The following is a 25,679-nucleotide window of genomic DNA, read 5'->3' as shown; positions in this document are numbered from 1 at the left end:
ATGGATTTAGGGTGTCTGGAGACAGTGGTGGCCAACTCCGCCTATATTTCTGCCCGGGGCAGTTTTGATGCAGGCTGCAATGTCCAGATGACCAGAGATAAAAAATACCGAGCCAAACTCAAACTCCCTCACATCACACAGAGTGAAAGTCTTAAGGACCAGATTGAACTGGAGTTTGAAAGCATCTGTGTCAAACAGCCCATTGGGAAGAGGCTGTTCCAACAATACTTAGATACGGTCAATGAGTATAAACCGGCCTACCAGCTCTGGAATTACATTGAAGAGTACGACACAGCAGAAGACGAAGACCGGGCTCGGAAAGCACAAAGTGCTATCAGCAAGTTCTTGGAGTCAGGGGCTGAGCTTTTCTGTAGTTATTTGGAAGAGAAGAGTATCTTGAGGGTGAAGGAAGACTGTGTGAATGTCAGGGATGATCTATTCAGAGAGTGCAAAGAAGCCACCATGAAGTTCTTAAAGGGCAGTCCCTTTGAGAGTTATAAAGAGAGCATGTATCTCATGAGGTTCTTGCAGTGGAAATGGCTGGAGGCTCAACCCATTGGAGAGGACTGGTTTCTGGACTTTAGGGTCTTGGGTAAAGGAGGATTCGGGGAGGTGTCTGCTTGTCAGATGAAGGCAACTGGGAAGTTATACGCCTGCAAAAAGCTGAATAAGAAAAGACTGAAGAAAAGAAAAGGAAATAAAGTAAGATTGAATAGTTTGAATTTAGAGCCTTATTGTGATAAGAGGAATGAAACTACGCAAATTTAGATCCTCCACAAGATGTGGGTTAGAGTAATTGGATAAAGGGAGGCTATAACCAGCTAAAGGGATCATCTCAATAACCTTCCTGGTGAACCTGACCTAGGAACAGATTAATTGGCCTTAACAACACCTGCCAGATTCTGATCACTGTGAAGTATTTAGAGCAATCGACCCTTTAAAATACAATTCATTATGAAGATTATTGATAAATTGATCAATGAAAGTACAAATGATAATTTCCATCATCATACATAATTGCTAGAATGACACTTAACCCAAATGAATGTTGCAAAATAGACGACCAATGAAAACAATGTCGCAAAAATGGTAAAACAAAAATAATTTTGAAAAATACAGATAATATCATTGGGAGACAGAACCAGCCTGACTTTCCCTAGGGTCGATAGATAGTAAGGGTTATAGAACCAAGACGGGTAGATGGAGTTGAGGTACAGACCAGCCGTAATCTAATTGAATGGTGGAACAGGCTCGAGGGGCTGAATGGCCTCCTCCCGTTCCTATGTTCCCTTCCTTCTGTAACGGGCTCTGCCCGAGCAATGCTGAATCCCAGTGGAAACCTCCCCTCTGAAACCATTCACTATCTCAGAGATGATCATCACCATATTGAGGAATTGTTGCAGGAACCAGTCAGAATTCACTGAGCAAAACCCTTCCTGGTGACACTTGGGGGTCTATTCTGACTTTGGTCGGCCACCCATTCTAGCGGTGAAGAGGCCCCCCACCTCACGATCCTGACAAGCTCCAGGGCATCAAACAGATGTCCTGACACAGCTCGAGGCCTCGAGATCGGGCCAGGGGAGCAGGCAGCACAATAAGTTACATGGCCGGGGAGTGGGCAGTTGCACAAATTATTTTTGTGGGCCCCAGAGGGTCACTCCAGCTCTGAGATTTGCCGGGCCTGTTGGGGTCCATAACCTGTGGAGCTGGTCACAGGCTCCAACCAGTTCTGACATAGAATGGCAATCAGGGTCCTAATTGCATCATCGCCGGTGTTAATGGGGTGGGAAGGTGACTGACCCCATAGTGAGGCCGTTAACGCCCCATTAATGCCAGGCAAAGGCAGTCAGCCCTTGGGATGTTAAGGATTCTTTACATGAAAGGCCCTTTCAGTTGGAGTTGTGTGAGGAGTGGGATGTAGAAGTTGCTGTCAGTTGCCCCAATAAGTCAGCAGCGACCCCAGCATGTGGATATCTGCTTTAATGTCATCGCGGGGTTTGAATGTGAGTGTTGTGAGTACCTTTGCAGGTTTAGTTGATCCCTACATCGTTACACATCATATAACGTCCATTTATTGTCAGCTGTGGCTCAGTGGGTGACCCTCTCGCCTCTGAGTCAGAAGGTCATGGGTTCAAGCCCCACTCCAGGGACTTGAGCACATAATTCAGGCTGACGCTCCAGGGCAGTACTGAGGGAGTGCTGCACTGTCAGAGGTGCCGTCTTTCGGATGAGAAGTTAAACCGAGGCCCCGTCTACCCTCTCAGGTGGAGGTAAAAGATCCCATGGCACTATTTCGAAGAAAAGCAGGGGAGATCTCCCCGGTGTCCTGGACAATATTTATCCCTCAATCAATATCACTAAAACAGATTATCTGGTCATTATCTCATTACTGTTTGTGGGAGCTTGCTGTGTGCAAATTGGCTGCTGCATTTCCTACATTACAACAGTGACCACACTTCATTGGCTGCAAAGCGCTTTGGGATGATTTGGGTCATAAAAGGTGCTGTAGAAATGCAAGTCTTTCTTTCTATTGAACCTAAATCAACTGGAATAGTCAGTGTCAAATCACTCAGTGCATCTAGTGCTCCTTTCCCGGGAATTCTGTCCTCCATCTGCAGGGCCCAACATAGCTGCTTCCGGAGGCGGAATGTGCGTGTGCATGCCACCTGCCATTTTGGTCCCGTTGGCGCCCGTTTTATGCCAGCACCAACCAATTAGGCCCCAGTGTTGAAAATCGGTTGTGTAAGGTGTGTGGAATGCTGCTCTTCCTTCTCTCTCTCTCACACACTCTGTCTCTCTCACACTCTCCCTGTCTCTCTCTGTGTCTCCCTTTGTCTGATTCTCACACTCTCTCACACTCCCTCTCTCTTTCTCTCTCACACTCTCCCTGTCTCTCTCAGTCTCTCTCTCAGTCTCTCTCTCTCTCTATCTGTCTCACTCTCTATCTGTCTCACTCTCTCTGTCTCTGACTCTCCCCCTCTGTCTATCTCTCTGTCTCTATCTTTGTGTGTCTCTGTCTGTCTCTGTTCTTATCTCTATCTGTCTCATTGCCTCTCTCTCTGTATCTCTCTCTGTTTATCTCGCTGTGTCTCTCTCACATTCTCTCACACATGCTCTCTCTTTTTCTGTCTCTCTCACATTCTGTCTCTCTCCATCTCTCTCTCTTGCTATCTCTCTCACTCTCTCTCTCTCTGTCACTCTCTCTATTGTGTGTCTCTGTCTCTCTCTACCTGTCTCTCTGTCCCTCTCTCTCTGTCTCTTTCTGTCCCTCTCTGCCTCCCTCTCTCTGTCTCTCTCTTGCTCTGTGTCTCTCTTTGCCTCTTTGTCTCCCTCTGTCTGTCTGACTCTCTCTGTGTGTCCTGCTCTGTGAATCACAGCTACAGAGCCTCAACAGTTTTGTAACAGATACTCCTCCTGTGCCCGTGTACGGAGTGATGTTGTACCAGGAGCTCCTCCTGTGCCCGTGTACGGGAGTGATGTTGTACCAGGAGCTCCTCCTGTGCCCGTGTACGGGAGTGATGTTGTACCAGGAGCTCCTCCTGTGCCCATGTACGGAGTGATGTTGTACCAGGAGCTCCTCCTGTGCCCGTGTACGGGAGTGATGTTGTACCAGGAGCTCCTCCTGTGCCCATGTACGGAGTGATGTTGTACCAGGAGCTCCTCCTGTGCCCGTGTACGGAGTGATGTTGTACCAGGAGCTCCTCCTGTGCCCATGTACGGAGTGATGTTGTACCAGGAGCTCCTCCTGTGCCTGTGTACGGGAGTGATGTTGTACCAGGAGCTCCTCCTGTGCCCGTGTACGGAGTGATGTTGTACCAGGAGCTCCTCCTGTGCCCATGTTTTACATAGAATTACATAGAATGTACAGCACAGGAACAGGCCATTCGGCCCAACAGATCTGTGCCGGTGTTTATGCTCCACACGCGCCTCCTCCCACTCTACTTCATCTCACCCCATCACCATATCCTTCCACTCCTTTCTCCCTCATGTGTTTATCGAGCTTCCCCATAAATGCATCTTTGCTAGTCGCCTCAACTACTCCTTGTGATAGCGAGTTCCACATTCTAATCACTCTCTGGGTAAAGAAGTTTCTCCTGAATTCGAAATTGGATTTATTAGTGACTATCTTATTTTTGTGGCCCCTAGTTCTGGTCTCCCCCACAAGTAGAAACATCTTCTCCACATCTACCCTATAAACCCTTTCATAATCTTAAAGACCTCTATCAAGTCACCCCTCAGTCTTCTCTTTTCTAGAGAAAAGAGCCCCAGCCTGTTCAATCTTTCCTGATAGGTATAACCTCTCAGTTCTGGGATCATCATAGTAAATCCTTTTTGCACCTTCTCCAATGCCTCCATATCCTTTTTATAATATGGAGACCAGAACTGTGCACAATGCTCCAAGTGTGGTCAAACCAAGGTTTTATAAAGGTTTAGCATACCTTCCCTGCTTTTCAATTCTATCCGCCTAGAAATGAACCCCACTACTTTGTTTGCTTTTTTTATGGCCTTATTAACCTGCGTTGCTACTTTTAGTGATTTGTGTATCTGTACCCCCAGATCCCTCTGCTCCTCGACCCCATTTAGACTCTTATTTTCCAAGTAGTTTGTGGCCTCTTAATTGTTCCTACCAAGACGTACCACCTCACGCTTATATCTATTGAAATTCATTTGCCAATTACATGCCCATTCTGCAAGTTTATTAATGTCTTCCTGTATTTTGTCGCAGTCCTCCTCAGTATTAACTACACCCCCACAATTTGATGTCGTCTGCAAATTTTGAAATTGTACTTTCAATTCTCAAGTCCAAATCATTTGTGTAAATAGTGAACAGTGGTCCCAGCACCAATCCTTGTGGAACACCACTTCCCACCATTTGTGAGTCTCAGTAACTACCTTTAACCCCTACTCTCTGTTTGCTGTTTTGTAGCCAGCTTACTATCCATTCTGCTACTTGTCTCCTGACTCCACATGCTCTGACCTTAGTCATGAGTCTACTATGCACTACCTTATCAAAGGCCTTTTGAAAATCCAAATATATTACATCTACTACATTACTCTTATCTACCCTTTCTGTTACTTCTTCAAAGAATTCAATAAGGTTGGCCAAGCATGACCTTCCCTTTTGAAATCCGTGTTGACTATTCTTTATTATATTTTCATTTCTTGATGTTTTTCTATTACATCTTTGAGTAAAGATTCTATTATCTTATAGACCAATGTTAAGCTAACTGGTCTATAGTTCCCTGGACTTGTTCTATCTCCCTTTTTAAATATAGGAATAACATTACCTGTCTGCCAGTCCTCTGGCACATTTCCTTTTCTAATAATTTTTTATATATTTATAATAGTCCCTCTGCTTTCTCTTCCCTAGCTTGTAATGTGCACGGATGCATTCCATCCGGACCAGGGATTTTATCCTCTCTAAATTTGATTAGTTTATCAATTATCTCCCCCTTTTCTATCTTAAATGTCTTTTTTTGATCTCTTCTTCTAATGTCATGCCCACCGTGTTAGTCTCCCTGGTAAATATGGAGGCAAAATAATTATTTAATATTTCTGCCATTTCGCTGTCATTATCTGTGAGTTTATCATATGCATCCCTATCCCTATCCTGATTTTTCTTTTTTTATTTATGTATGTAGAATATTTTATTATTTCTTTTTATATTCCTTGATAATTTAATTTTGTAGTTTCTTTTTGCTTTCCTAATTGTTTTTTTGACTTCTTTCCTAACCTTTTCATATTCACTTTTGTCATTTTCTCCTTTATTGTCAATGTTCTTAGTTATTCCTTTTTCTTTAGCTTCAATTTTGCCCTTACTTCTTTATTCATCCGTGGTGTGTCATTACTGGTTAGTTTGTTCTTGCGTTTAGTGGGATATATTTCTCCTGGACTCTATTAAATGTTTCCCACTGCTGTTCAGCAAATTTTTCCAGTTTATTTTGCTAAGTTCCATTCTCATCCCCTGAAAATCAGCTTTTTACCAATTTATTACTTTGGTCTTTGTCTTACTTATGTCCTTCTCAATCTTTATCTTAAATCTTATTATGTTGTGATCGCTATTGTCTATATGTTCCCCTAATTCTCTTATCTGTTCTGGTTCATTTTCAGCAGTGCTTTCTCTATTGTTGGGCTTTTATGTACTGGGTAAGAAAGGAGTCCTGCACACATTGTAAAAACTCCATTCCCTGCACTACTTTACCTGCCTCTTCTTGCCAGTTTATTTGGGGGCAGTTAAAATCTCCCATGATTATTATTCTATGTCCTTTACTCATTTCACATATATGCTTACTTATTTCTTCCTCCACCTCCTGTCCACTATTAGGTGGTCAGTAGTATACCCCTATTAACATGATCGATCCCTTCTTACAGAATTATACAGTCATAGGATGGTTACAGCACAGAAGGAGGCCATTCGGCCCATCGAGCCCGTGCCGACTCTTTGTAAGAGCAATGCAGTTAGTCCCCGTATCCTTGCAAATTTTTTTCCCTTCAAGTGTTTATCCAATTCATTTTTGAAAGCCACCATTGAATCTGCTTCTACCACCCTTTCAGGCAGCGCATTCCCGATCATAACTACTTACTGCGTAAAAAAGTTTTTCCTCATGTCGCCTTTGGTTCTTTTGCCAATCACCTTAAATCTGTGTCCTCTCCACCTTTCCACCAATGGGAACAGTTTCTCTTAATTTTCTTTATCTAAACCCTTCATGATTTTGAAAGCTTCTATTAAATCTCCTCTTAACCTTCTCTGCTCTAAGGAGAACAACCCCAGCTTCTCCAGTCTATCCACGTAACTGAAGTCCCTCATCCCTGGAACCATCCTAGTAAATCTTTTCTGCACCCTCTCTAAGGCCTTCACATCCTTCCCAAAGTGCAATGCCCAGAATTGGACACAATACTTCAGTTGCTTTTGTACTCTATGCCTCTATTTATAAAGCCTAGGATCCCATATGCTTGTTAAACCATTTTCTCAACCTCTCCTGCCACCTTCAAAGATTTGTGTACATATGCCCCCAGGACCCTCTATTCCTGCACTCCCTTTTAGAATTGTGCCATTTAGTTTATATTGCCTCTCCTCATTCTTCCTGCCAAAATGTATCACTTTGCATTTCTCTGCATTAAATTTCATCTGGCATGTGTCCGCCCATTCCACCAGCCTGTCTATGTCCTCTGGAAGTCTATTTCTATCCTTGTCACTGTTTACTACACTTCCAAGTTTTGTGTCATCTGCAAATTTTGAAATTGTGCCCTGTACACTCAAGTCCATGACATTAATATACATCAAAGAAAGCAATGGTCCTAGTACCAACCACTGGGGAACACCACTGTACACCTTCCTCCAGTCCAAAAAACAACCGTTCACCACTACTCTGTTTCCTGTCACTTAGCCAATTTCCTATCCATGCTGCCACTGCGCCTTCTATTCCACGGGCTTCAATTTTGCTGACATGCCATGTACTTTGTTAAAGTACATGTGGTACTTTAACAAAGACTTTTTGAAAGTCCATATACACATCAACCACATTGCCCTCATCGACCCTCTCTGCTACCTCATCAAAAACTCAATCAAGTTAGCTTTTATTTCAATCCAAACGGATCCTGTTTCTATCCTTCTGTAAGTTATGCCCCTTTTTTCTACTGCCATTATCTCTAATTAGTCCAGCTACTCCATCCCCCTTCTTTCTTCCTTTTCCTTTTGGATTATGTTATAACCCACAATATTTAGTTGCCAGTCCTGTTCTTTATGTAGCCATGTTTCAGTTATTCCTAGTACATCTAGTTCCTCGCTACAGATTATTGCCTCCAGTTTCCCCATTTTAATTTTGGACATTGCTGTACTGGCAGTTTAATTCACCTTTTATAGTTGTTCCTTTTACTTTATTTTTAAGTCCTCTTATACTTGTGTTTTATAACTGCATTTGTTCCTTGACCGTTTATGTTATCTTTATTCCTTACCCTGGTCTGACCTTTACATTCATCCCCCTGTTTTTTTTATCTTTAGGCTTTTGTTATTGCTACCAGATCTGTCCCCCCGTCTTGCTAGATTAAAGCCTTTTCCATTGTCCTGCTTATCCTCTCCGCTCGGACTCTGGCCCCATTCCGGTTCAGGTGGAGCCCGACCTAGTGGAACAGCTCCTTCCTGTCCCAGTACTGGTGCCAATCCCATGAAATGGAACCCCTCCTTCCCACACCAGTCTTTCAGCCAGGCATTCACCTTCCTGATCTGCCTATCCCTATCCCAATAAGCACGTGGCTCGAGTAGTAATCCTGAGATTACCAGCCATGAGGTCCTGCTTTTTAATTTAGTTCCTAACTTCTGATATTTCCTTATCAGGACCTCCTCCTTGTTCTCCCTTATGTCATTGGTACCGACATGAACCACGACAACTGGATCCTCCCCCTCCCTTTCCAAGTTCCTCTCTAGTTTTTCCGAGATGTCCTTTACCCATGCACCAGGTAGGCAGCACACCTTCCTTGTCTCTCGGTGGTGACTGCAGAGGACACTATCTATCCCACGATTATCGAATCCCATTACAACCTTTCTATTCTCATCCTCCTCCCCCCTCCCCACCAACCTCCTTGGATTGTCTCATTCTCCACGGTGCCATGGTTAGCATTCTGCGCATCCTCCTTGCACCTTCATCCTTATCCGCATGGTAGCAAGCACATTGTACCTGTTGGACAGGTCGAATGCCTGCGGGACCTCCTTCTCTATCTCCCCTAGGTTCCCCTTATCCTGCTGACTAACAGTCACACTCTCCCCTTCCTGTACCTGTGCTTTCCTCTGAGGTGTGACTGTACTCTGATGAAAACTGTCCAAAGATTCCTCCCTCTCACTTATTTGTCGGAGTGTCTCTAACTCGCACCCCAGCTCACGACTCTTAGCCAGAGTGCCTCAAGGCAGAGACATTTACTGCAGATGTGGCAATCGGGACAGTCTCGCTGTCCACAAACTCCCACACATTACAGTCCCTACACACAGCCCGACACTGTACCAGGTGCCCCGCCTGTGCCCGTGTACGGAGTGACACTGTACCAGGTGCCCCACCTGTGCCCGTGTACGGAGTGACACTGTACCAGGTGCCCCGCCTGTGCCCGTGTACGGAGTGACACTGTACCAGGTGCCCCGCCTGTGCCCGTGTACGGAGTGACACTGTACCAGGTGCCCCACCTGTGCCCGTGTACAGAGTGACACTGTACCAGGTGCCCCGCCTGTGCCCATGTACAGAGTGACATTGCACCAGGTGCTCCACCTGTGCCCGTGTACGGAGTGACACTGTACCAGGTGCTCCACCTGTGCCTGTGTACGGAGTGACACTGTACCAGGTGCTCCACCTGTGCCCGTGTACGGAGTGACACTGTACCAGGTGCCCCGCCTGTGCCCGTGTACGGAGTGACACTGTACCAGGTGCTCCACCTGTGCCCGTGTACAGAGTGACACTGTACCAGGCGCCCCGCCTGTGCCCGTGTACGGAGTGACACTGTACCAGGTGCTCCACCTGTGCCCGTGTACGGAGTGACATTGTACCAGGTGCTCCACCTGTGCCCGTGTACAGAGTGACACTGTACCAGGTGCTCCACCTGTGCCCGTGTACGGAGTGACACTGTACCAGGTGCTCCACCTGTGCCCGTGTACGGAGTGACACTGTACCAGGCGCCCCGCCTGTGCCCGTGTACGGAGTGACACTGTACCAGGCGCTCCACCTGTGCCCGTGTACGGAGTGACACTGTACCAGGTGCTCCACCTGTGCCCGTGTACGGAGTGACACTGTACCAGGCGCCCCGCCTGTGCCCGTGTACGGAGTGACACTGTACCAGGCGCCCCGCCTGTGCCCGTGTACGGAGTGACACTGTACCAGGTGCTCCACCTGTGCCCGTGTACAGAGTGACATTGTACCAGGCGCCCCGCCTGTGCCCGTGTACGGAGTGACACTGTACCAGGCGCCCCGCCTGTGCCCGTGTACGGAGTGACACTGTACCAGGCGCCCCGCCTGTGCCCGTGTACGGAGTGACACTGTACCAGGCGCCCCGCCTGTGCCCATGTACGGAGTGACACTGTACCAGGTGTCCCGCCTGTGCCCGTGTACAGAGTGACATTGTACCAGGCGCCCTGCCTGTGCCCGTGTACGGAGTGACACTGTACCAGGCGCCCCGCCTGTGCCCGTGTACGGAGTGACACTGTACCAGGCGCCCCGCCTGTGCCCGTGTACGGAGTGACATTGTACCAGGCGCCCCGCCTGTGCCCGTGTACGGAGTGACACTGTACCAGGCGCCCCGCCTGTGCCCGTGTACGGAGTGACACTGTACCAGGCGCCCCGCCTGTGCCCGTGTACGGAGTGACACTGTACCAGGCGCCCCGCCTGTGCCCGTGTACGGAGTGACACTGTACCAGGTGCCCCGCCTGTGCCCGTGTACGGAGTGACACTGTACCAGGTGCCCCGCCTGTGCCCGTGTACGGAGTGACACTGTACCAGGTGCCCCGCCTGTGCCCGTGTACGGAGTGACACTGTACCAGGTGCCCCGCCTGTGCCCGTGTACGGAGTGACACTGTACCAGGTGCCCCGCCTGTGCCCGTGTACGGAGTGACACTGTACCAGGTGCCCCGCCTGTGCCCGTGTACGGAGTGACATTGTACCAGGTGCCCCGCCTGTGCCCATGTACAGAGTGACACTGTACCAGGTGCCCCGCCTGTGCCCGTGTACAGAGTGACACTGTACCAGGCGCCCCGCCTGTGCCCGTGTACAGAGTGACACTGTACCAGGCGCCCCGCCTGTGCCCGTGTACAGAGTGACACTGTACCAGGCGCCCCGCCTGTGCCCATGTACGGAGTGACATTGTACCAGGCGCCCCGCCTGTGCCCGTGTACGGAGTGACACTGTACCAGGCGCCCCACCTGTGCCCGTGTACGGAGTGACACTGTACCAGGCGCCCCGCCTGTGCCCGTGTACGGAGTGACACTGTACCAGGCGCACCGTCTGTGCCCGTGTACAGAGTGACACTGTACCAGGCGCCCCGCCTGTGCCCGTGTACGGAGTGACACTGTACCAGGCGCCCCGCCTGTGCCCGTGTACAGAGTGACACTGTACCAGGCGCCCCGCCTGTGCCCGTGTACAGAGTGACACTGTACCAGGCGCCCCACCTGTGCCCGTGTACGGAGTGACATTGTACCAGGCGCCCCGCCTGTGCCCGTGTACGGAGTGACATTGCACCAGGTGCCCCGCCTGTGCCCGTGTACGGAGTGACACTGTACCAGGCGCCCCGCCTGTGCCCGTGTACAGAGTGACATTGCACCAGGTGCCCCGCCTGTGCCCGTGTACGGAGTGACACTGTACCAGGCGCCCCGCCTGTGCCAGTGTACGGAGTGACACTGTACCAGGTGCCCCACCTGTGCCCGTGTACGGAGTGACACTGTACCAGGTGCCCCACCTGTGCCCGTGTACGGAGTGACATTGTACCAGGTGCCCCGCCTGTGCCCGTGTACGGAGTGACACCGTACCAGGCGCCCCGCCTGTGCCCGTGTACGGAGTGACACTGTACCAGGCGCCCCACCTGTGCCCGTGTACGGAGTGACACTGTACCAGGAGCTTCGGGTCTGCTCATTTACTAGGGTCCACCTCCTTCACTCCATTTATGCCCCATCCCCACCCCTGCTCTCTGGCTCTATATTATATTCTTTCTTTAGAAGTGACAGCAGAGTGAAAAAATGGTGACTTTTCCCACAGGATCAACATAATATTTCTGTATTCCGGCTCTGAACCTGTTCGACCCTTTTGTAAACAATCCCAGTTTTAATTTGGGGCTTTATAGGGCAGACTAGTAATATTTCTTAACCCCGCCTCAATTGAAAAGCACAGTCAGTGTATAAAAGGTATTTAAAATTATGAAGGCACCAGACAGATTTGATAGATACCTGTTGATAGATACTGGGCTGATTTGATAGATACTGGGCTGATTTGATAGATACTGGGCTGATTTGATAGATACTGGGCTGATTTGATAGATACCGGGCTGATTTGATAGATACCGGGCTGATTTGATAGATACTGGGCTGATTTGATAGATACCGGGCTGATTTGATAGATACCGGGCTGATTTGATAGATACTGGGCTGATTTGATAGATACCAGGCTGATTTGATAGATACCGGGCTGATTCGAGAGAATCGAGAACAGGTGGACACAGCTAGAAGGTAAAATGTAAGAGATTTAGGGCAGAGAGCAGGAAGGCTTTGTATATCTCTGACTAATTTCCTGGCGAGTGTTGTGAATAAAACCCATGAGCTAATCAGGCTGGTCTTCATTTTCCAGGGTGCTTTGGTAGAGAAGAGAATCCTCTCACGGGTTCACAGTCAATTCATTGTCTCTTTAGCTTACGCCTTTCAAACCAAGGAGGAGCTGTGCCTGGTGATGACCATCATGAATGGAGGAGATTTGAGGTAAACAGTGGCTGCTCATTAAATAGTTCTCTAAAAGTTTTCACAAAAACATTGAGTTTTCATTGCGTAAAATCGGGCCACTCATTTCTCCAGTCACCACATCAGCTGTTTTCGCTGGTTTTCCGACCCAAACTCAATACCCTCCCCCACTGAGTTTCCAAACAAGGTTCAGCCCTTCCCGTGGCTGGGAAACTGAAGAAAACACTTAGTTCACATTGAAAATATTTACACAGGAAGAGGGAGGAAAGAAATTTCACTTCCTCGGGACATCCCACAACCACTGAATGTTCTGTAGACAAACACGGCAGCTAAATCAGCACACAACGAGGTCCCACAAACAGCCAACGAGATGAATGGCCTTATGATCTGTTTGATGGCGTTGGTTGAGGGATGAATGTTGGCCAGGACACCGGGAGAACTCGTCGTTCCTCTTTAAAAAACCCGCTGTGGGATGGTTTCTCTCCGCCTGAGCAGATGAGGGGACCTCGGTTTAACGTCTCATCCAAAAGGAATACTAGTAACTTGTCTGTGGTGTTGTCCATGGTTAGGTGATCAATGTAATCACTGGGAGTTTCTACGGAGTTGCTGCTGCTCCATCACCAGAATTTCAGCCAGGGGTTCAGCGGAAACCATGATTACGGGTCACTACGGGGAACTAGGCAATATAACTTGGATAGAAATGTTAACAGTCAAAGAGATAGTACAGCAGTGGGAAATATTTTAAAATGGTGATCAATGGAGTTCAGGAGAAATATATTCCACTAAAAAACAAGAACAAACGAGCCAATAATGACACACCATGGATGAATAAAGAAATAAGAATAACAATGAAACTAAAGAAAAAGGCATACTCTGAGTACACAGACAATAAAAGAGAGGATGATAAAAGGGAATACAAAGAAGTTAGGAAAGAAATCAAAAAAAGAATTAGGAAAGCAAAGAGGAACTACAAGATTACATTATCAAGGAATATAAAAGGAAATAGTAAAATATTCTACAGACACATAAATAATAAAAGTCAGACTAAGGATAGGGATAGGGCCACTAAGGGATGCACAAGATAAACTCACAGGTAATGACAGTGAAATGGCAGAAATATTTAATAATTACTTTGCCTCCATATTTACCAGGGAGACTAACAAGGTGGGCAGGACATTAGAAGAAGAGATCAAAAAAAGATATCAAGACATTTAAAATAGAAAGGGGAGAGATAATTGATAAACTAATCAAACTAAGAGAGAATAAAACTCCTGGTTGGATTGCATATATATATATATAAATTCATTAGAAAAGGGAACAGTGCCAGAGGACTGGTGGACAGGTAATGTGATTCCTATATTTAAAAAGGGAGATAGAACCAGTCCAGGGAACTATAGACCAATTAGCTTAACATCGGTGGTAGGAAAGATAATGGAATCCTTACTCAAAGATGTAATCGAAAAACATCCAGAAACCGAAAATATAATAAAGAATAGACAGCACGGATTTCAGAAGAGAAGGTCATGCTTGATCAACCTTATTGAATTCTTTGAAGAAGTAACAGAAAGGGTAAACAAGGGGAATGTAGTAGATATAATTTATTTGGATTTTCAAAAGGCCTTCGATAAGGTACCGCATAGTAGACTCATGACTAAGATCAGAGCATGTGGAGTCAGGGGACAAGTAGCAGAATGAATAGTAAGCTGGCTACAAAACAGTAAACAGAGAGTAGGGGTTAAAGGTAGTTACTCAGTCTGGGAAAAGGTAGGAAGTGGAGTTCCACAGGGATTGGTGCTGGGACCACTGTTGTTCACCATTTACATAAATGGTTTGGACTGGGGAATCGGAAGTACAATTTCAAAATTTGCGGACAACATCAAATTGTGGAGGTGCAGTTAATACCGAGGAGGACTGCGACAAAATACAGGAAGACATTAATAAACTTGCAGAATGGGCATGTAAACAGCAAATGAATTTTAGATAAATGTGAGGTGATGCATTTTGGTAGGAGGAATAAGGAGGCCACATACTCCTTGGAAAATAAAAGTCTAAATGGGGTACAGTAGCAAAGGGATCGAGGGGTACAGATTCACAAATCACTAAAAGTAGTGACACAGGTTAATAAGGCCATAAAAATGCAAACAAAGCATTGGGATTCATTTCTAGAGGGATCGAATTCAAAAGCAGAGAAGTTATGCTAAACTTAGAGTCATAGAGTCATACAGCACGGATAGAGGCCCTTCGGCCCATCGTGTCCGCGCCGGCCATCAGCCCTGTCTACTCTAATCCCATATTCCAGCATTTGGTCCGTAGCCTTGTATGCTATGGCATTTCAAGTGCTCATCCATAGAGTCAAATGCTTCTTGAATGTTGTGAGGGTTCCTGCCTCCACAACCCTTTCAGGCAGTGAGTTCCAGACTCCAACCACCCTCTGGGTGAAAAAGTTCTTTCTCAAATCCCCTCTAAACCTCCCGCCTTTTACCTTGAATCTATGTCCCCTTGTTATAGAACCCTCAACGAAGGGAAAAAGCTCCTTAGTATCCATCCTATCTGTGCCCCTCATAATTTTGTACACCTCAATCATGTCCCCCCTCAGCCTCCTCTGCTCCAAGGAAAACAAACCCAATCTTCCCAGTCTCTCTTCATAGCTGAAGCGCTCCAGCCCTGGTAACATCCTGGTGAATCTCCTCTGCACCCTCTCCAAAGCGATCACATCCTTCCTGTAGTGTGGCGACCAGAACTGCACACAGTACTCCAGCTGTGGCCTAACCAGTGTTTTATACAGCTCCATCATAACCTCCTTGCTCTTATATTCTATGCCTCGGCTAATAAAGGCAAGTATCCCATATGCCTTCTTTACCACCTTATCTACCTGTTCCGCCGCCTTCAGGGATCTGTGAACTTGCACACCAAGATCCCTCTGACCCTCTGTCTTGCCTAGGGTCCTCCCATTCATTGTGTATTCCCTTGCCTTGTTAGTCCCTCCAAAGTGCATCACCTCGCACTTTTCCGGGTTAAATTCCATTTGCCACTGTTCCGCCCATCTGACCAACCCATCTATATCGTCCTGCAGACTGAGGCTATCCTCCTCACTATTTACCACCCTACCAATCTTTGTATCATCAGCGAACTTACTGATCATACCTTTTACATTCATATCCAAGTCACTAATGTAGACCACAAACAGCAAGGGACCCAGCACCGATCCCTGTGGTACCCCACTGGCCACAGGCTTCCAGTCACAAAAACAACCTTCGACCATCACCCTCTGCCTTCTGCCACTAAGCCAGTTTTGTATCCAAAGTGCCAAGGCACCCTGGATTCCATGGTGCCTTGGTCTAAGTGTGGTCTAACCTTGGTTAGACCACACTTAGTGTAGTGTGCACAGTTCTGGTCTCCATATTATAAAAAGGATATAGAGGCACTGGAGGAGGTGCAGAAGAGATTTACAAGAATGATACCAGAACTGAGAGGATATACCTATCAGGAAAGACTGAACAGGCTGGGGCTCTTTTCTCTGGAAAAGGGAAGGCTGAAGACCTGATAAAGGTCTTCAAAATTATGAAGGGGTTCGCTAGGGTAGACGTAGAGAAGATATTTTCACTTGTGGGGGAGTCCAAAACTAGAGGTCATAAATATAAGATAGTCACTAATAAATCCAATAGTGAATTCAGGAGAAACTTCTTTTTTCAGAGAGTGGTGAGGATGTGGAACTCACTCCCACAAGGAGGCAAATAGCATAGATGCATTTAAGGAGAAGCTAGATAAGTACATGAGGGAGAAAGGAATAGAAGGGTATGTTGATGGGGTTAGATGAAGTCGGGAGGGAAGAGGCTCGTGTGGAGCATAAACACCGGCATAGACCAGGTGAGCCAAATGGCCTGTTTCTGTGCTGTAAATTCTATGTAATTCTATGTAACTTTCTCAGAACTGGAAGAGATTAGAGATGAACAACATTTAAAAAGGAAACGAACAGGGGAAACTGGCAGGGGAAAGCACACAATGACCCAACATACAGGCCATGATGTGGAGATGCCGGTGATGGACTGGGGTGTACAAATGTAAGGAGTCTTACAACACCAGGTTATAGTCCAACAGTTTTAGTTGAAAATCACAAGCTTTTGGAGGCTTCCTGACGAAGGAGGAAGCCTCCAAAAGCTTGTGATTTCAAACAAAACTGTTGGACTATAACCTGGTGTTGTAAGACTCCTTACATTTGTCCAACATACAGGAAAAGACAGAGAATGACCTGGAGAACAGGAGATGGTGAAAGGGCAGAAGTGATAAGTGCAGGAAACAAAAGAGGCACAATGAGAGAAATCAAAGAAAATAAAAGTCACAGAGGGGGTGAAATTTAACTTGGGCGGGATGTTTAACGAGCGATAGCAAATCCAAGGAAAGGTAAATCGGGCGGGGTGTTTAACAGGGGGCCAATTCAGTAACACTGTACTCCTGCCCAGGTTGTATCTCACCCACAGAGAGGGTGAGAATAGTTAAAGGGGGGATTGGTAACTGGAAGAGGAAGCATGAGAAACAGGCAAAGTGGAGCAGGTTCCAGTGGCCCTGGGGTCTGGTGAAAGAAGAGAAGGACAGAACTTTGGCGGGTGTAAAATGGACGATATCAGCCGGGCCTCCCGTTATACACCCGGCCCATTTTCATTCCCGTTGACTTCAATTATTGGGTGTATTATGGGTGGCCGATCCAAATATCGCCCGCTTTACACACCGGCCTAAGCTGAATGTTCCAGCATCAGGTGCAGGCTCCTCCCCTCAGCGCGGCGCTCCAACAGGGGGGGAGGCCCCCACGCCAATCTCCAACCCATTGGCCGTACATCATCCGGACTATCGATGCAGGAATCAGAATGGGAGTCATTGGCAGAAAAACATGAACAAAAATCGTGACCACAGAGAGTAAGATTTGTGGGCAGGACTTGATCAATCATTTATAGGTTTATGGGAAAAAGCGGGGCTAATTTGTGCAACTCATGAGAAGAATTCAATTTATTGAGAGCCCTGTGACATCAAGACATCTCCAAATATTTCACTCATTGAGTTACATAGAATTATAGAATGTACAGCACAGAAACAGGCCATTCGGCCCAACTGGTCTATGCTGGTGTTTATGCTCCACTCGAGCATCCTCCCACCTTATTTCATCTCACCCTAACAACATATCCCTCTATTCCTTTCTCTCCCATGTGCTTATCCAGCTCCCCTTTAAATGTATCTATGCTATTCACCTCAACTACTCCTTTTGGTAGCAAGTTCCACATCCTTACCACTCTCTGGGTAAAGAAGTTTCTCCTGAATTCCCTATTGGATTTATTAGTCACTATTTTATATTTATGGCCCCTAGTTCTGGTCTCCCCCACAAGCGGAAACATCTTTTCTACATTTACCCTATCAAACCCTTTCATAATTTTAAGGACCTCTATCAGGTCACCCCTCAGTCTTCTCTTTTCTAGAGAAAGGAGGCCCAGTCTGTTCAATCTTTCCCGATAGTTACAACCTCTCAGTTGTGGTATCATTCTAGCAAATCTTTTTTGCACCTTCCCCAGTGCCTCTATATCCTTTTGAATTTTTGTTACTTTTGAACGTTGTGATGTTAAACTAATCGCTGCAGTGAGTTTGGTGTCCATTTCTCTCCCCAGATATCACATTTACAACGTTGATGAGAATAATCCTGGTTTTGATGAGGGGAGAGCATGTTTCTACTCAGCTCAAATCGTGTGTGGCATGGAGCATCTTCACCAATCCAGGATCATCTACCGCGATCTGAAACCAGAAAATGTCCTCCTTGATAACGATGGTGAGTTGGGGGTTGTTGTGAATCAGGGGACAGTCTTGGGACAAGTTGCTGCATCACTTCTTTGATTGGTCTCACCCCTTGTCGGATCCCATTCCTAGTTGAGAGTGTGATCGAACTTTGACTCCTGGAGCTGTAGTTTGGACAGTCACTGTGAGTGATGTGGGTGGGGATTCACTGGCTGGGCACAAGGGGGAATTTTAACCCCCGCAGAACAACTTGTGGCTGAAAGAGGAGCTGGAAGGAATGATAGTTATTGAGTATATTGAGTTACGGTATACATTAAGGGGAGGGGAGATGGTCGGGAGGAGAGGGGGAGAAGGGGAAAGAGAGAGGGAGAAGGGGAAGGAGAGAGAGAGGGAGAAGGGGAAGGAGAGAGGGAGGAAGGGAAGGAGGGAGGCGAGGAGGGAAGGCTGGGGAGGAGGCGGAGGGGCGTGGGAGGGGGGGAAAGGGGGGATGGGAGAAGGGGAGGGGGATGAGGAGGGGATGGGAGGAGGAGAATACACTAAAGCTCTTTACTTGCATGTTAAATCTGAGCTCAATTCTTCCATTTTTTCATAGACTTGCAGAATAAGTCACAAGTCTCGATTCTCTGTGATTTGCATATCTGGGGTTATAGAATCATAGAACCACAGTATGTTACAGCACGGAAGGAGGCCATTCAGCCCATCGTGCCTGTCAGCTCTTTGAAAGTGCTATCCAATTAGTCCCACTCCCTGCCCTTTCCCCATAGCACTGTAAATTTTCCCTTTTCAAGTATTTATCCAATTCCCTTTTGAAAGTTACTATTGAATCTGCTTCCACCACCCTTTCAGGCAGAACATTCCAGGTCATAACAACTCGCTGTGTAAACACATTTCTCCTCATATCGCCTCTGGTTCTTTTGCCAATCACCTTAAATCTGTGTCCTCTGGTTACCGACCCTTCTGCCACTGGAAACAGTTTCTCCTTATTTACTCTATCAAAACCATTCATGATTTTGAACACCTCTATTAAATCTCCCCTTAACCTTCTCTGCTCTAAGGAAAACAATCCCAGCTTCTCTAATCTCTCCACATAACTGAAGTTTATTGTAACCGATTGTGTTTCAGGCCATGTTCGAATCTCTGATCTTGGACTTGCTGTAGAACTGAAACGTGATCAAAATAAGACCTCGGGCTACGCTGGAACTCCAGGTACATCCCATAAATCCTCTGCAGTTCAACAAAAGCACGAGCGATAAATAATCGGCTTCATCATGCATTGTGGACTGAGGTTGGGGGCACATTCTCATCAATGAGATCGGACTTCCACTGAGCTCCAACTCCTGTTTGCAATTTTAATGGGGAGGAGGGGAGCAGGAGGAGGGGATGGAAGGAGGAGGATGGAGAGGAAGGGGAGGAGGAGGAGGGGAGGGGGAGGGGATGGAAGGAGGAGGATGGAGAGGAAGGGGAGGAGGAGGAGGGGAGGGGGAGGGGAAGAGGAGGAGGAGGGGTGGGGTGGGGAGAGGGATGGGAGGGGGGAGGGGAGGAGAGGGTGGGGAGGGGGATGGGAGGAGGAGGGGTGGGGAGCAAGAGGAGAGGATGGGAGGGGGAGGATGGAGAGGAAGGGAAGGGGGAGGATGGAGAGGAAGGGAAGGAGGAGGAGGAGGGAGGGATGGGGAGGAGGGGTTGGGAGGAGGAGGAGGAGGGGAAATGAGGAGTGATAGGAGGAGGAGGGGAGGAGATGGTGGAGAAGGGGGAGGAGTTGGAGGAAGGGGAGGGTAAGAAGGGGGGAGGAGGAGAAGGAAGGGGAGGAGGAGTGGAGGAGGGGAGAGGGAGGGGATGAAGAGGTGGAGGTGGGGAAGGAGGAGGGGAGGTGAGGATGGGAGGAGGGGGATGAGGAGCGAGAGGAGGAGGAGGGGAGGGGCGTAGGAGGAGGGGGAGGGGAGATGGAGAAAGAGGAGGGGAGTTGGAGGAAGGGGAGGAGAGGAGGAGTTCAGAAAGGGGATGTGGTGGTGGGGAAGGGGGAGGAGGAGAGGAGGGGAGCGGAAGGGAAGAGGAGGAGGAGGGGGGGAGGAAGAGGAAGAGGGGCAGGAGGCATGTTTGTCTGCGTGTGTCTATGTGTCTGTATGTACGTGTGTCTGTCTATCTGTGAGTGTGTGTGTGTCTGTGTCTGCGTGTGTGTCAGTCTGTGTGTGTCAGTCTGTGTGTGTCAGTCTGTGTGTGTGTCTGTGTGTGTCAGTCCGTGTGTGTGTCAGTCTGTGTGTGTGTGTCAGTCTGTGTGTGTGTGTCTGTGTCTGCGTGTGTGTCAGTCTGTGTGTGTCAGTCTGTGTGTGTCAGTCTGTGTGTGTGTCTGTGTGTGTCAGTCCGTGTGTGTGTGTCAGTCTGTGTGTGTGTGTCAGTCCGTGTGTGTGTCAGTCCGTGTGTGTGTGTCTGTGTGTGTCAGTCTGTGTGTGTGTGTGTGTCTGTGTGTGTCAGTCCGTGTGTGTGTGTGTCTGTGTGTGTCAGTCCGTGTGTGTGTGTCTGTGTGTCTCCAGCGTCTTCTGTTTTTGTTTCAGATTATCAGTACCTCCAGTGTTTTGATTTTGTAGATTATGATCTAACTTGTTTCAATTTCAGGTTTCATGGCCCCAGAGTTGCTTCTCGGTGAGGAATATGATTATTCAGTGGACTATTTCACGCTGGGAGTCACACTGTATGAGATGATTGCAGCCAGGGGCCCATTCCGATGCAGAGGGGAGCATGTGAGGAGCCATTTTAAGTTATTCTTTAGTAAATCTGTTGTAATCTGTAGTTAACGAGAAACACAATCAGCAAGAAACAAAAGCCTAGATTTTAAACTATTGGTCAACGGGCCAGTTTTAAACAGCTAGCCCCTGGGCCCAGTGATACAATATAAATAAAGTCTGTGAACTCCCCTGCTCTTCTTAGAAATAGTGCCGTGGGATCTTTTACGTCCACCTAAGGGGGCAGATGGGGCCTTAGTTTAATGTCTCATCCAAAAGATGGCACCTCTGACAGTGCAGCACTCCCTCAGTAATGCACTGAAAAGACACAGGAAGTGTTAAAACACACTCCTCGTAATTAATATAGACCTGCCAAACTCCAGTAACAATGAATGCAGAAACTCTACTTTAATCGTACATTTATACCACACAATAAATAATGGCTAACGGCTGAATTCAGAATCTATTCAATTGAGTAGGTTTTCTGATAGCGAGCTCCCAGTGAGGAGCCTCCCCCGCTGGGAGGACATATCAGGAAGCGATGAGCTGGCACACGCACCCACCCGATGTATATTCCCAGTGGGTGTCGGTCCATGCCAGGACCTTGGTATGGAAGATCCACTCTGATGTGCGAGGGAGACCCACTCGATTGCTAAGTGCCCACAGTGCCCGACTTTAATTAGCTTCTCCCCTCACATCGACGCTTTCAACTGTCAATGCCTGCGCAGTTGACTATCTGCAATTTCTCGGCCCACAAACCAGCCTGATTTACCTTCAAAGAGGGAATCGGATATATACCTGACAAGGAAAAATTTGCAGGACTATGGGGAAAGAGCAGGGGAGTGGGACTAATTGGATAGCTCTTTCAAAGAGCCGACACAGGCGCGATGGGCTGAATGGCCTCCTCCTGTGCTGTAACATACTATGATATTATCTCGGCTTTCTAAGCATCTGCATGCTGTTTGCTACCAGGTTGAACACAGCGAGGTGAAGAGGCGAATTCTGGACGACCCAGTGACATACAGTGAAAAGTTTAGCGAGCCGAGCAAGTTGTTTTGCGATGCTTTGCTGGAGAAAGATCCAAACAAACGCCTTGGATTCAGGGATGAAGGCTGTGATGAATTAAAGGCCCATCTCTTTTTCAAGAACATTAACTGGAGAAAACTTGAAGCTGGTAAAGTTTAAAAATGCACTTTTTTAAATTTGCGAAATGTACGAGGGACTGGATTACATTTTTGTAAGATCCTGATAATAATAAGTCTAACTTCCTCGAATAATATTTCAAAATGATGTTCTGTCCAAGGTATCCTTGGGAGAGTATCTATCCTGTAAATGGCGGAATGTTTCAAATTCTGCTCCGAGATCATCGCGACTCCTTGTTTGGATTAACTGAGGCGAAATGCACCAAGGGGCAGATTAGTGTTTTCTTACGAGGAGTGGAGGCCCACAGTGCAGGACAGCGCCAAGGGAGAACAGAGCTAAAAAGATGACAGGGTAGATCAGGAATGAGGTAACACCAAGATTGGTTTTAAAGGAAGGACCGAGGGAGGGTTTGGAGGTTCTGGGCGAGGACGGCTCGATGTAAGAAGCAGTGGGACGAGTTTTGGACCCCGAACTTCTTGCAGCTGCTCCCACTCAGACTCCACAGCTGCGTCGGAAGTCTGCCGTACTTACGGTGAAGTTACGGCAGTGGGGTGGAACCAACTTCGAGTAAATTCCAGGCCTTGGGTTCGGCACACTGAGGCTATAAGGAGGAGGAAGAGCCGGTATTTATTGCTGAGGAAATAAAAGAGAAGTTCAAAAGTGCACCAACCATATTAGTACAGATAAAGTAGTGGGAGCAAGGTTATGTCAGGGAGAGGGAGAGGTTAGGAGATAGTGAGAGAGGAACCAGCTGCTAAATGACTATTCTTTCCAGGAGTGAGAGAGGCGTCTGGAGGGGAAAGAAATATTTGACATGAGAAAAAAAATGAGCTTCTTGAAAGTGGCTTTAGTGATGGAGGAGGCTTGGGAGCCCTGTTCATAGTTAGAGAAGACACTGAGACCAAGCATGTTGATTGAGGAACAAGGACTAAGGGTGGAACCATCAAAGGCAATAGGCTGGAGATGTTGGTTAGATTCATGAGTGTTATGAAGAAAATGTGGTCCAGTAAAAGGCACGGAGTAGGTCCCCCATTTCCCTGTGAATGAATGGAGATTGTGTGCACTGATGGTGTGGGACCTGAAGGAATTGATGAAAATAGAGCAGAATCATCAATAAAAGAACAGAGCGAGTTGGACAAGGAGTGCAGGAGACCATTGGTAAGAAGGAACAGGATGGGAGAGAGGACAGTGCCCTGGAGAATCCCTGACGTAATGGAGAAACTGTCAGCGGATGACCCAGCAACTACAGGACAGATAGAGCGATTTTGAAGGAAGCTATAATTTTATTATGAAGCCATGTGATACACAGACCCTGTCAAAGGCTTTGGAAATGTCCAAGGCAATGGAAAGATGATCCAAAAAATGTTTTGAAGAGCAGAGTTCCAAAAGTGCCTAACTTAGGCAACAAGATCAAGAGCGGAACAACCAAAAACCATACTTGTAGTTATGGGCTAGGCCAGAAGTTTGAGGATTAATAGGAGTTTCCATAACTTTGGAAAGTACCAGGCGAACGTCCAAGGAGCAGGACAGGACGTAAGAGGGATTGAAGAGATATCACAGGACAGGATTACATACAGAACCCCAACAGGACCAGAGGGCTTAATGGAATCTAAGAGAATGGAGGATCTGACAGAACCAGTGGAGATAAAAGCTGGTGTTGGTCATAATGGCTGAACAGAATGAAGCAATGAAGGGTTTGTTTGCAGTGGAGGGTTTTTTTTAACAATGGAGTGTTTACAATGTAGGGTTTCTTTTCAGCAAAGAGGGTTCTATGCAATGGAGGAGGTTGTTTGCAATGGGGAGTTGCTGGGTGGAGGGGATGAAAACCGGACGCAGGATTTTCTGGGTAGTGGTCACTTTCTGGGTCTTAGCAGATGCGGGCATTGTCCATGTGTTAGTCTTGGCAGTGAGTGTCAGCAGGCTTTGGTGGACAGTCTTGCCCTTATTGAACAACCGCACGTGTGTGTACTGGCAGCTGGGGTGTTAGGACCCAAGAAAGGGACCTGTGCCCATTTGTAGCAGTCCCACTTATCAGGTCAGCCCACTCAGCACAGGCTGGGGCTTGAGCCTTGAATTTTTCTCGTCTGCATGGCGAAGGAGGGGTTAATTTATCTCTCAGCCACTGGCGGAGCCCTGGACAGCTCTAAATCTGAAGCTTTTCAAGCCAACTGGAATCCACTGCCTTGCTGTGCGCCAAACTCCCAGAGGGTTCAACTCATTGCAGGGCAGCCTGGAAAAAGCAGCAGCTGCAGGAGCAGGAGCATCTGCAAAACCTTCCCCTGCTTCCTGAGGGACCCAGCGGAGTCACTCAACTCAACGGGGAGGCACTGAATGAAGGACTGCAGGTCTTGGGGGACTGTTTGGAGAGGTCAATGTCCACGGATTGCAAAGTTGCCAGGGCAGTGTCTCAGAGGGGCTAGAGGATATTTGTTTGACCCGCTCACTGATTGCTGGTAACTAGAATCCTGTACCCAGTACCAGTAGAGAAGATGGTGTATCTCAGAGGCAGTTTCCCCACACAGCAGTGGCATTAACAGACTGGGTGTAGTGGGAGTTTAAGGCACCCTACTCAAATTTTAAAATAAGCAAAAAGAGCAATTTAATGAGTTAGTAGAAGTCAATGTATCTATTTTATTATTACAAGTCCATTGTCTGCGCCATTGCCTCCATCAGTTGATGAAAGTGTTTTAATTTACAAGATGGTGACTGCTTTGGGAGACATCAGAAACTCACTCCAGAGTCACCTTGTGCCAGGACTTATAACTACATTGTGACCGTTGACATAGCAAAAATTGAATGGGAAATGTTGACAGAAAAAATGTCCAAATTTCATGACAGCAGAAAATAAGGTTTGCAGATAGGAAGTGTTTGCCCTATACAAGATTTTTTATAATATATTAATTTGGAAAGGATAAAAGCAAAAAAAAAAGCCTTACATTTATATAGCATCTCTGAGAAATGTCTCAAAGCAACTTGCACAAATTACTTTTGAAGCAGTCACTGTTATTATGTAGGCAAACTCAGCAGTCAATTTTTTGCACAACTTCCACTGGCTAGTTAAATTGTTTGTTTTGGTTGAAGGACGAGTGTTGGGCCAGGACACCAGGAGAAGCCGCTCTTCCTCCAGTCGTGCCATGGAATCTTTAGTGGGGCCACGAGTTGAGCATCTGATCCGTTAGACGGCAATTGTAAAAGTGCAGCATCCCCTGGAACTGCACAGGAGTGGCAGTCTAAGTACTGTCCCTTCAAAAGGAAGCGTAGGGTGGTCCTAATAGAAAGTGATGGGATGTATTAATGTTGATCTCTGTTGACTTTGCGTCTGGTCCCTTCTAGGTATACTTCCACCTCCTTTTACTCCTGACTCTAAAACAGTGTATGCAAAAGACATTCAAGATGTAGGCGCCTTCTCAACTGTGAAAGGCGTGACCTTTGAAGATTCAGACAAGAATTTTTTTGAGCAATTTGCAACTGGAAACATCTCTATCCCATGGCAAGAAGAGATGATCGAGACCGGTGTCTTTGACGAGCTCAATGTGTGGGGGGCCGATGGCGCATTACCAAATGATTTAAGGGGAGAATCAATTCTGGCGGTCCCTCCCTCCAAATCAGGAGTATGTTCCATTGCTTAA

At 47.1% G+C, this 25,679-nt stretch overlaps 1 protein-coding gene across 1 annotated transcript; it reads left to right on the top strand.

Moving 5' to 3' along the window:
* grk1a (G protein-coupled receptor kinase 1 a) lies at window positions 1-25,679 on the top strand. Its single transcript, XM_067992262.1, has 7 exons — window positions 1-702; window positions 12,309-12,436; window positions 18,067-18,224; window positions 19,313-19,396; window positions 20,801-20,925; window positions 21,880-22,081; window positions 25,384-25,679. The coding sequence occupies exons 1-7, from the start codon at window positions 1-3 to the stop codon at window positions 25,677-25,679; spliced, it is 1,695 nt and encodes a 564-aa protein (XP_067848363.1).

The sequence above is a fragment of the Heptranchias perlo genome, chromosome 11 (assembly GCF_035084215.1).
Source record: "Heptranchias perlo isolate sHepPer1 chromosome 11, sHepPer1.hap1, whole genome shotgun sequence".
NCBI lineage: Eukaryota > Metazoa > Chordata > Chondrichthyes > Hexanchiformes > Hexanchidae > Heptranchias > Heptranchias perlo.
This window is presented reverse-complemented; position numbering and strand designations above follow the sequence as displayed.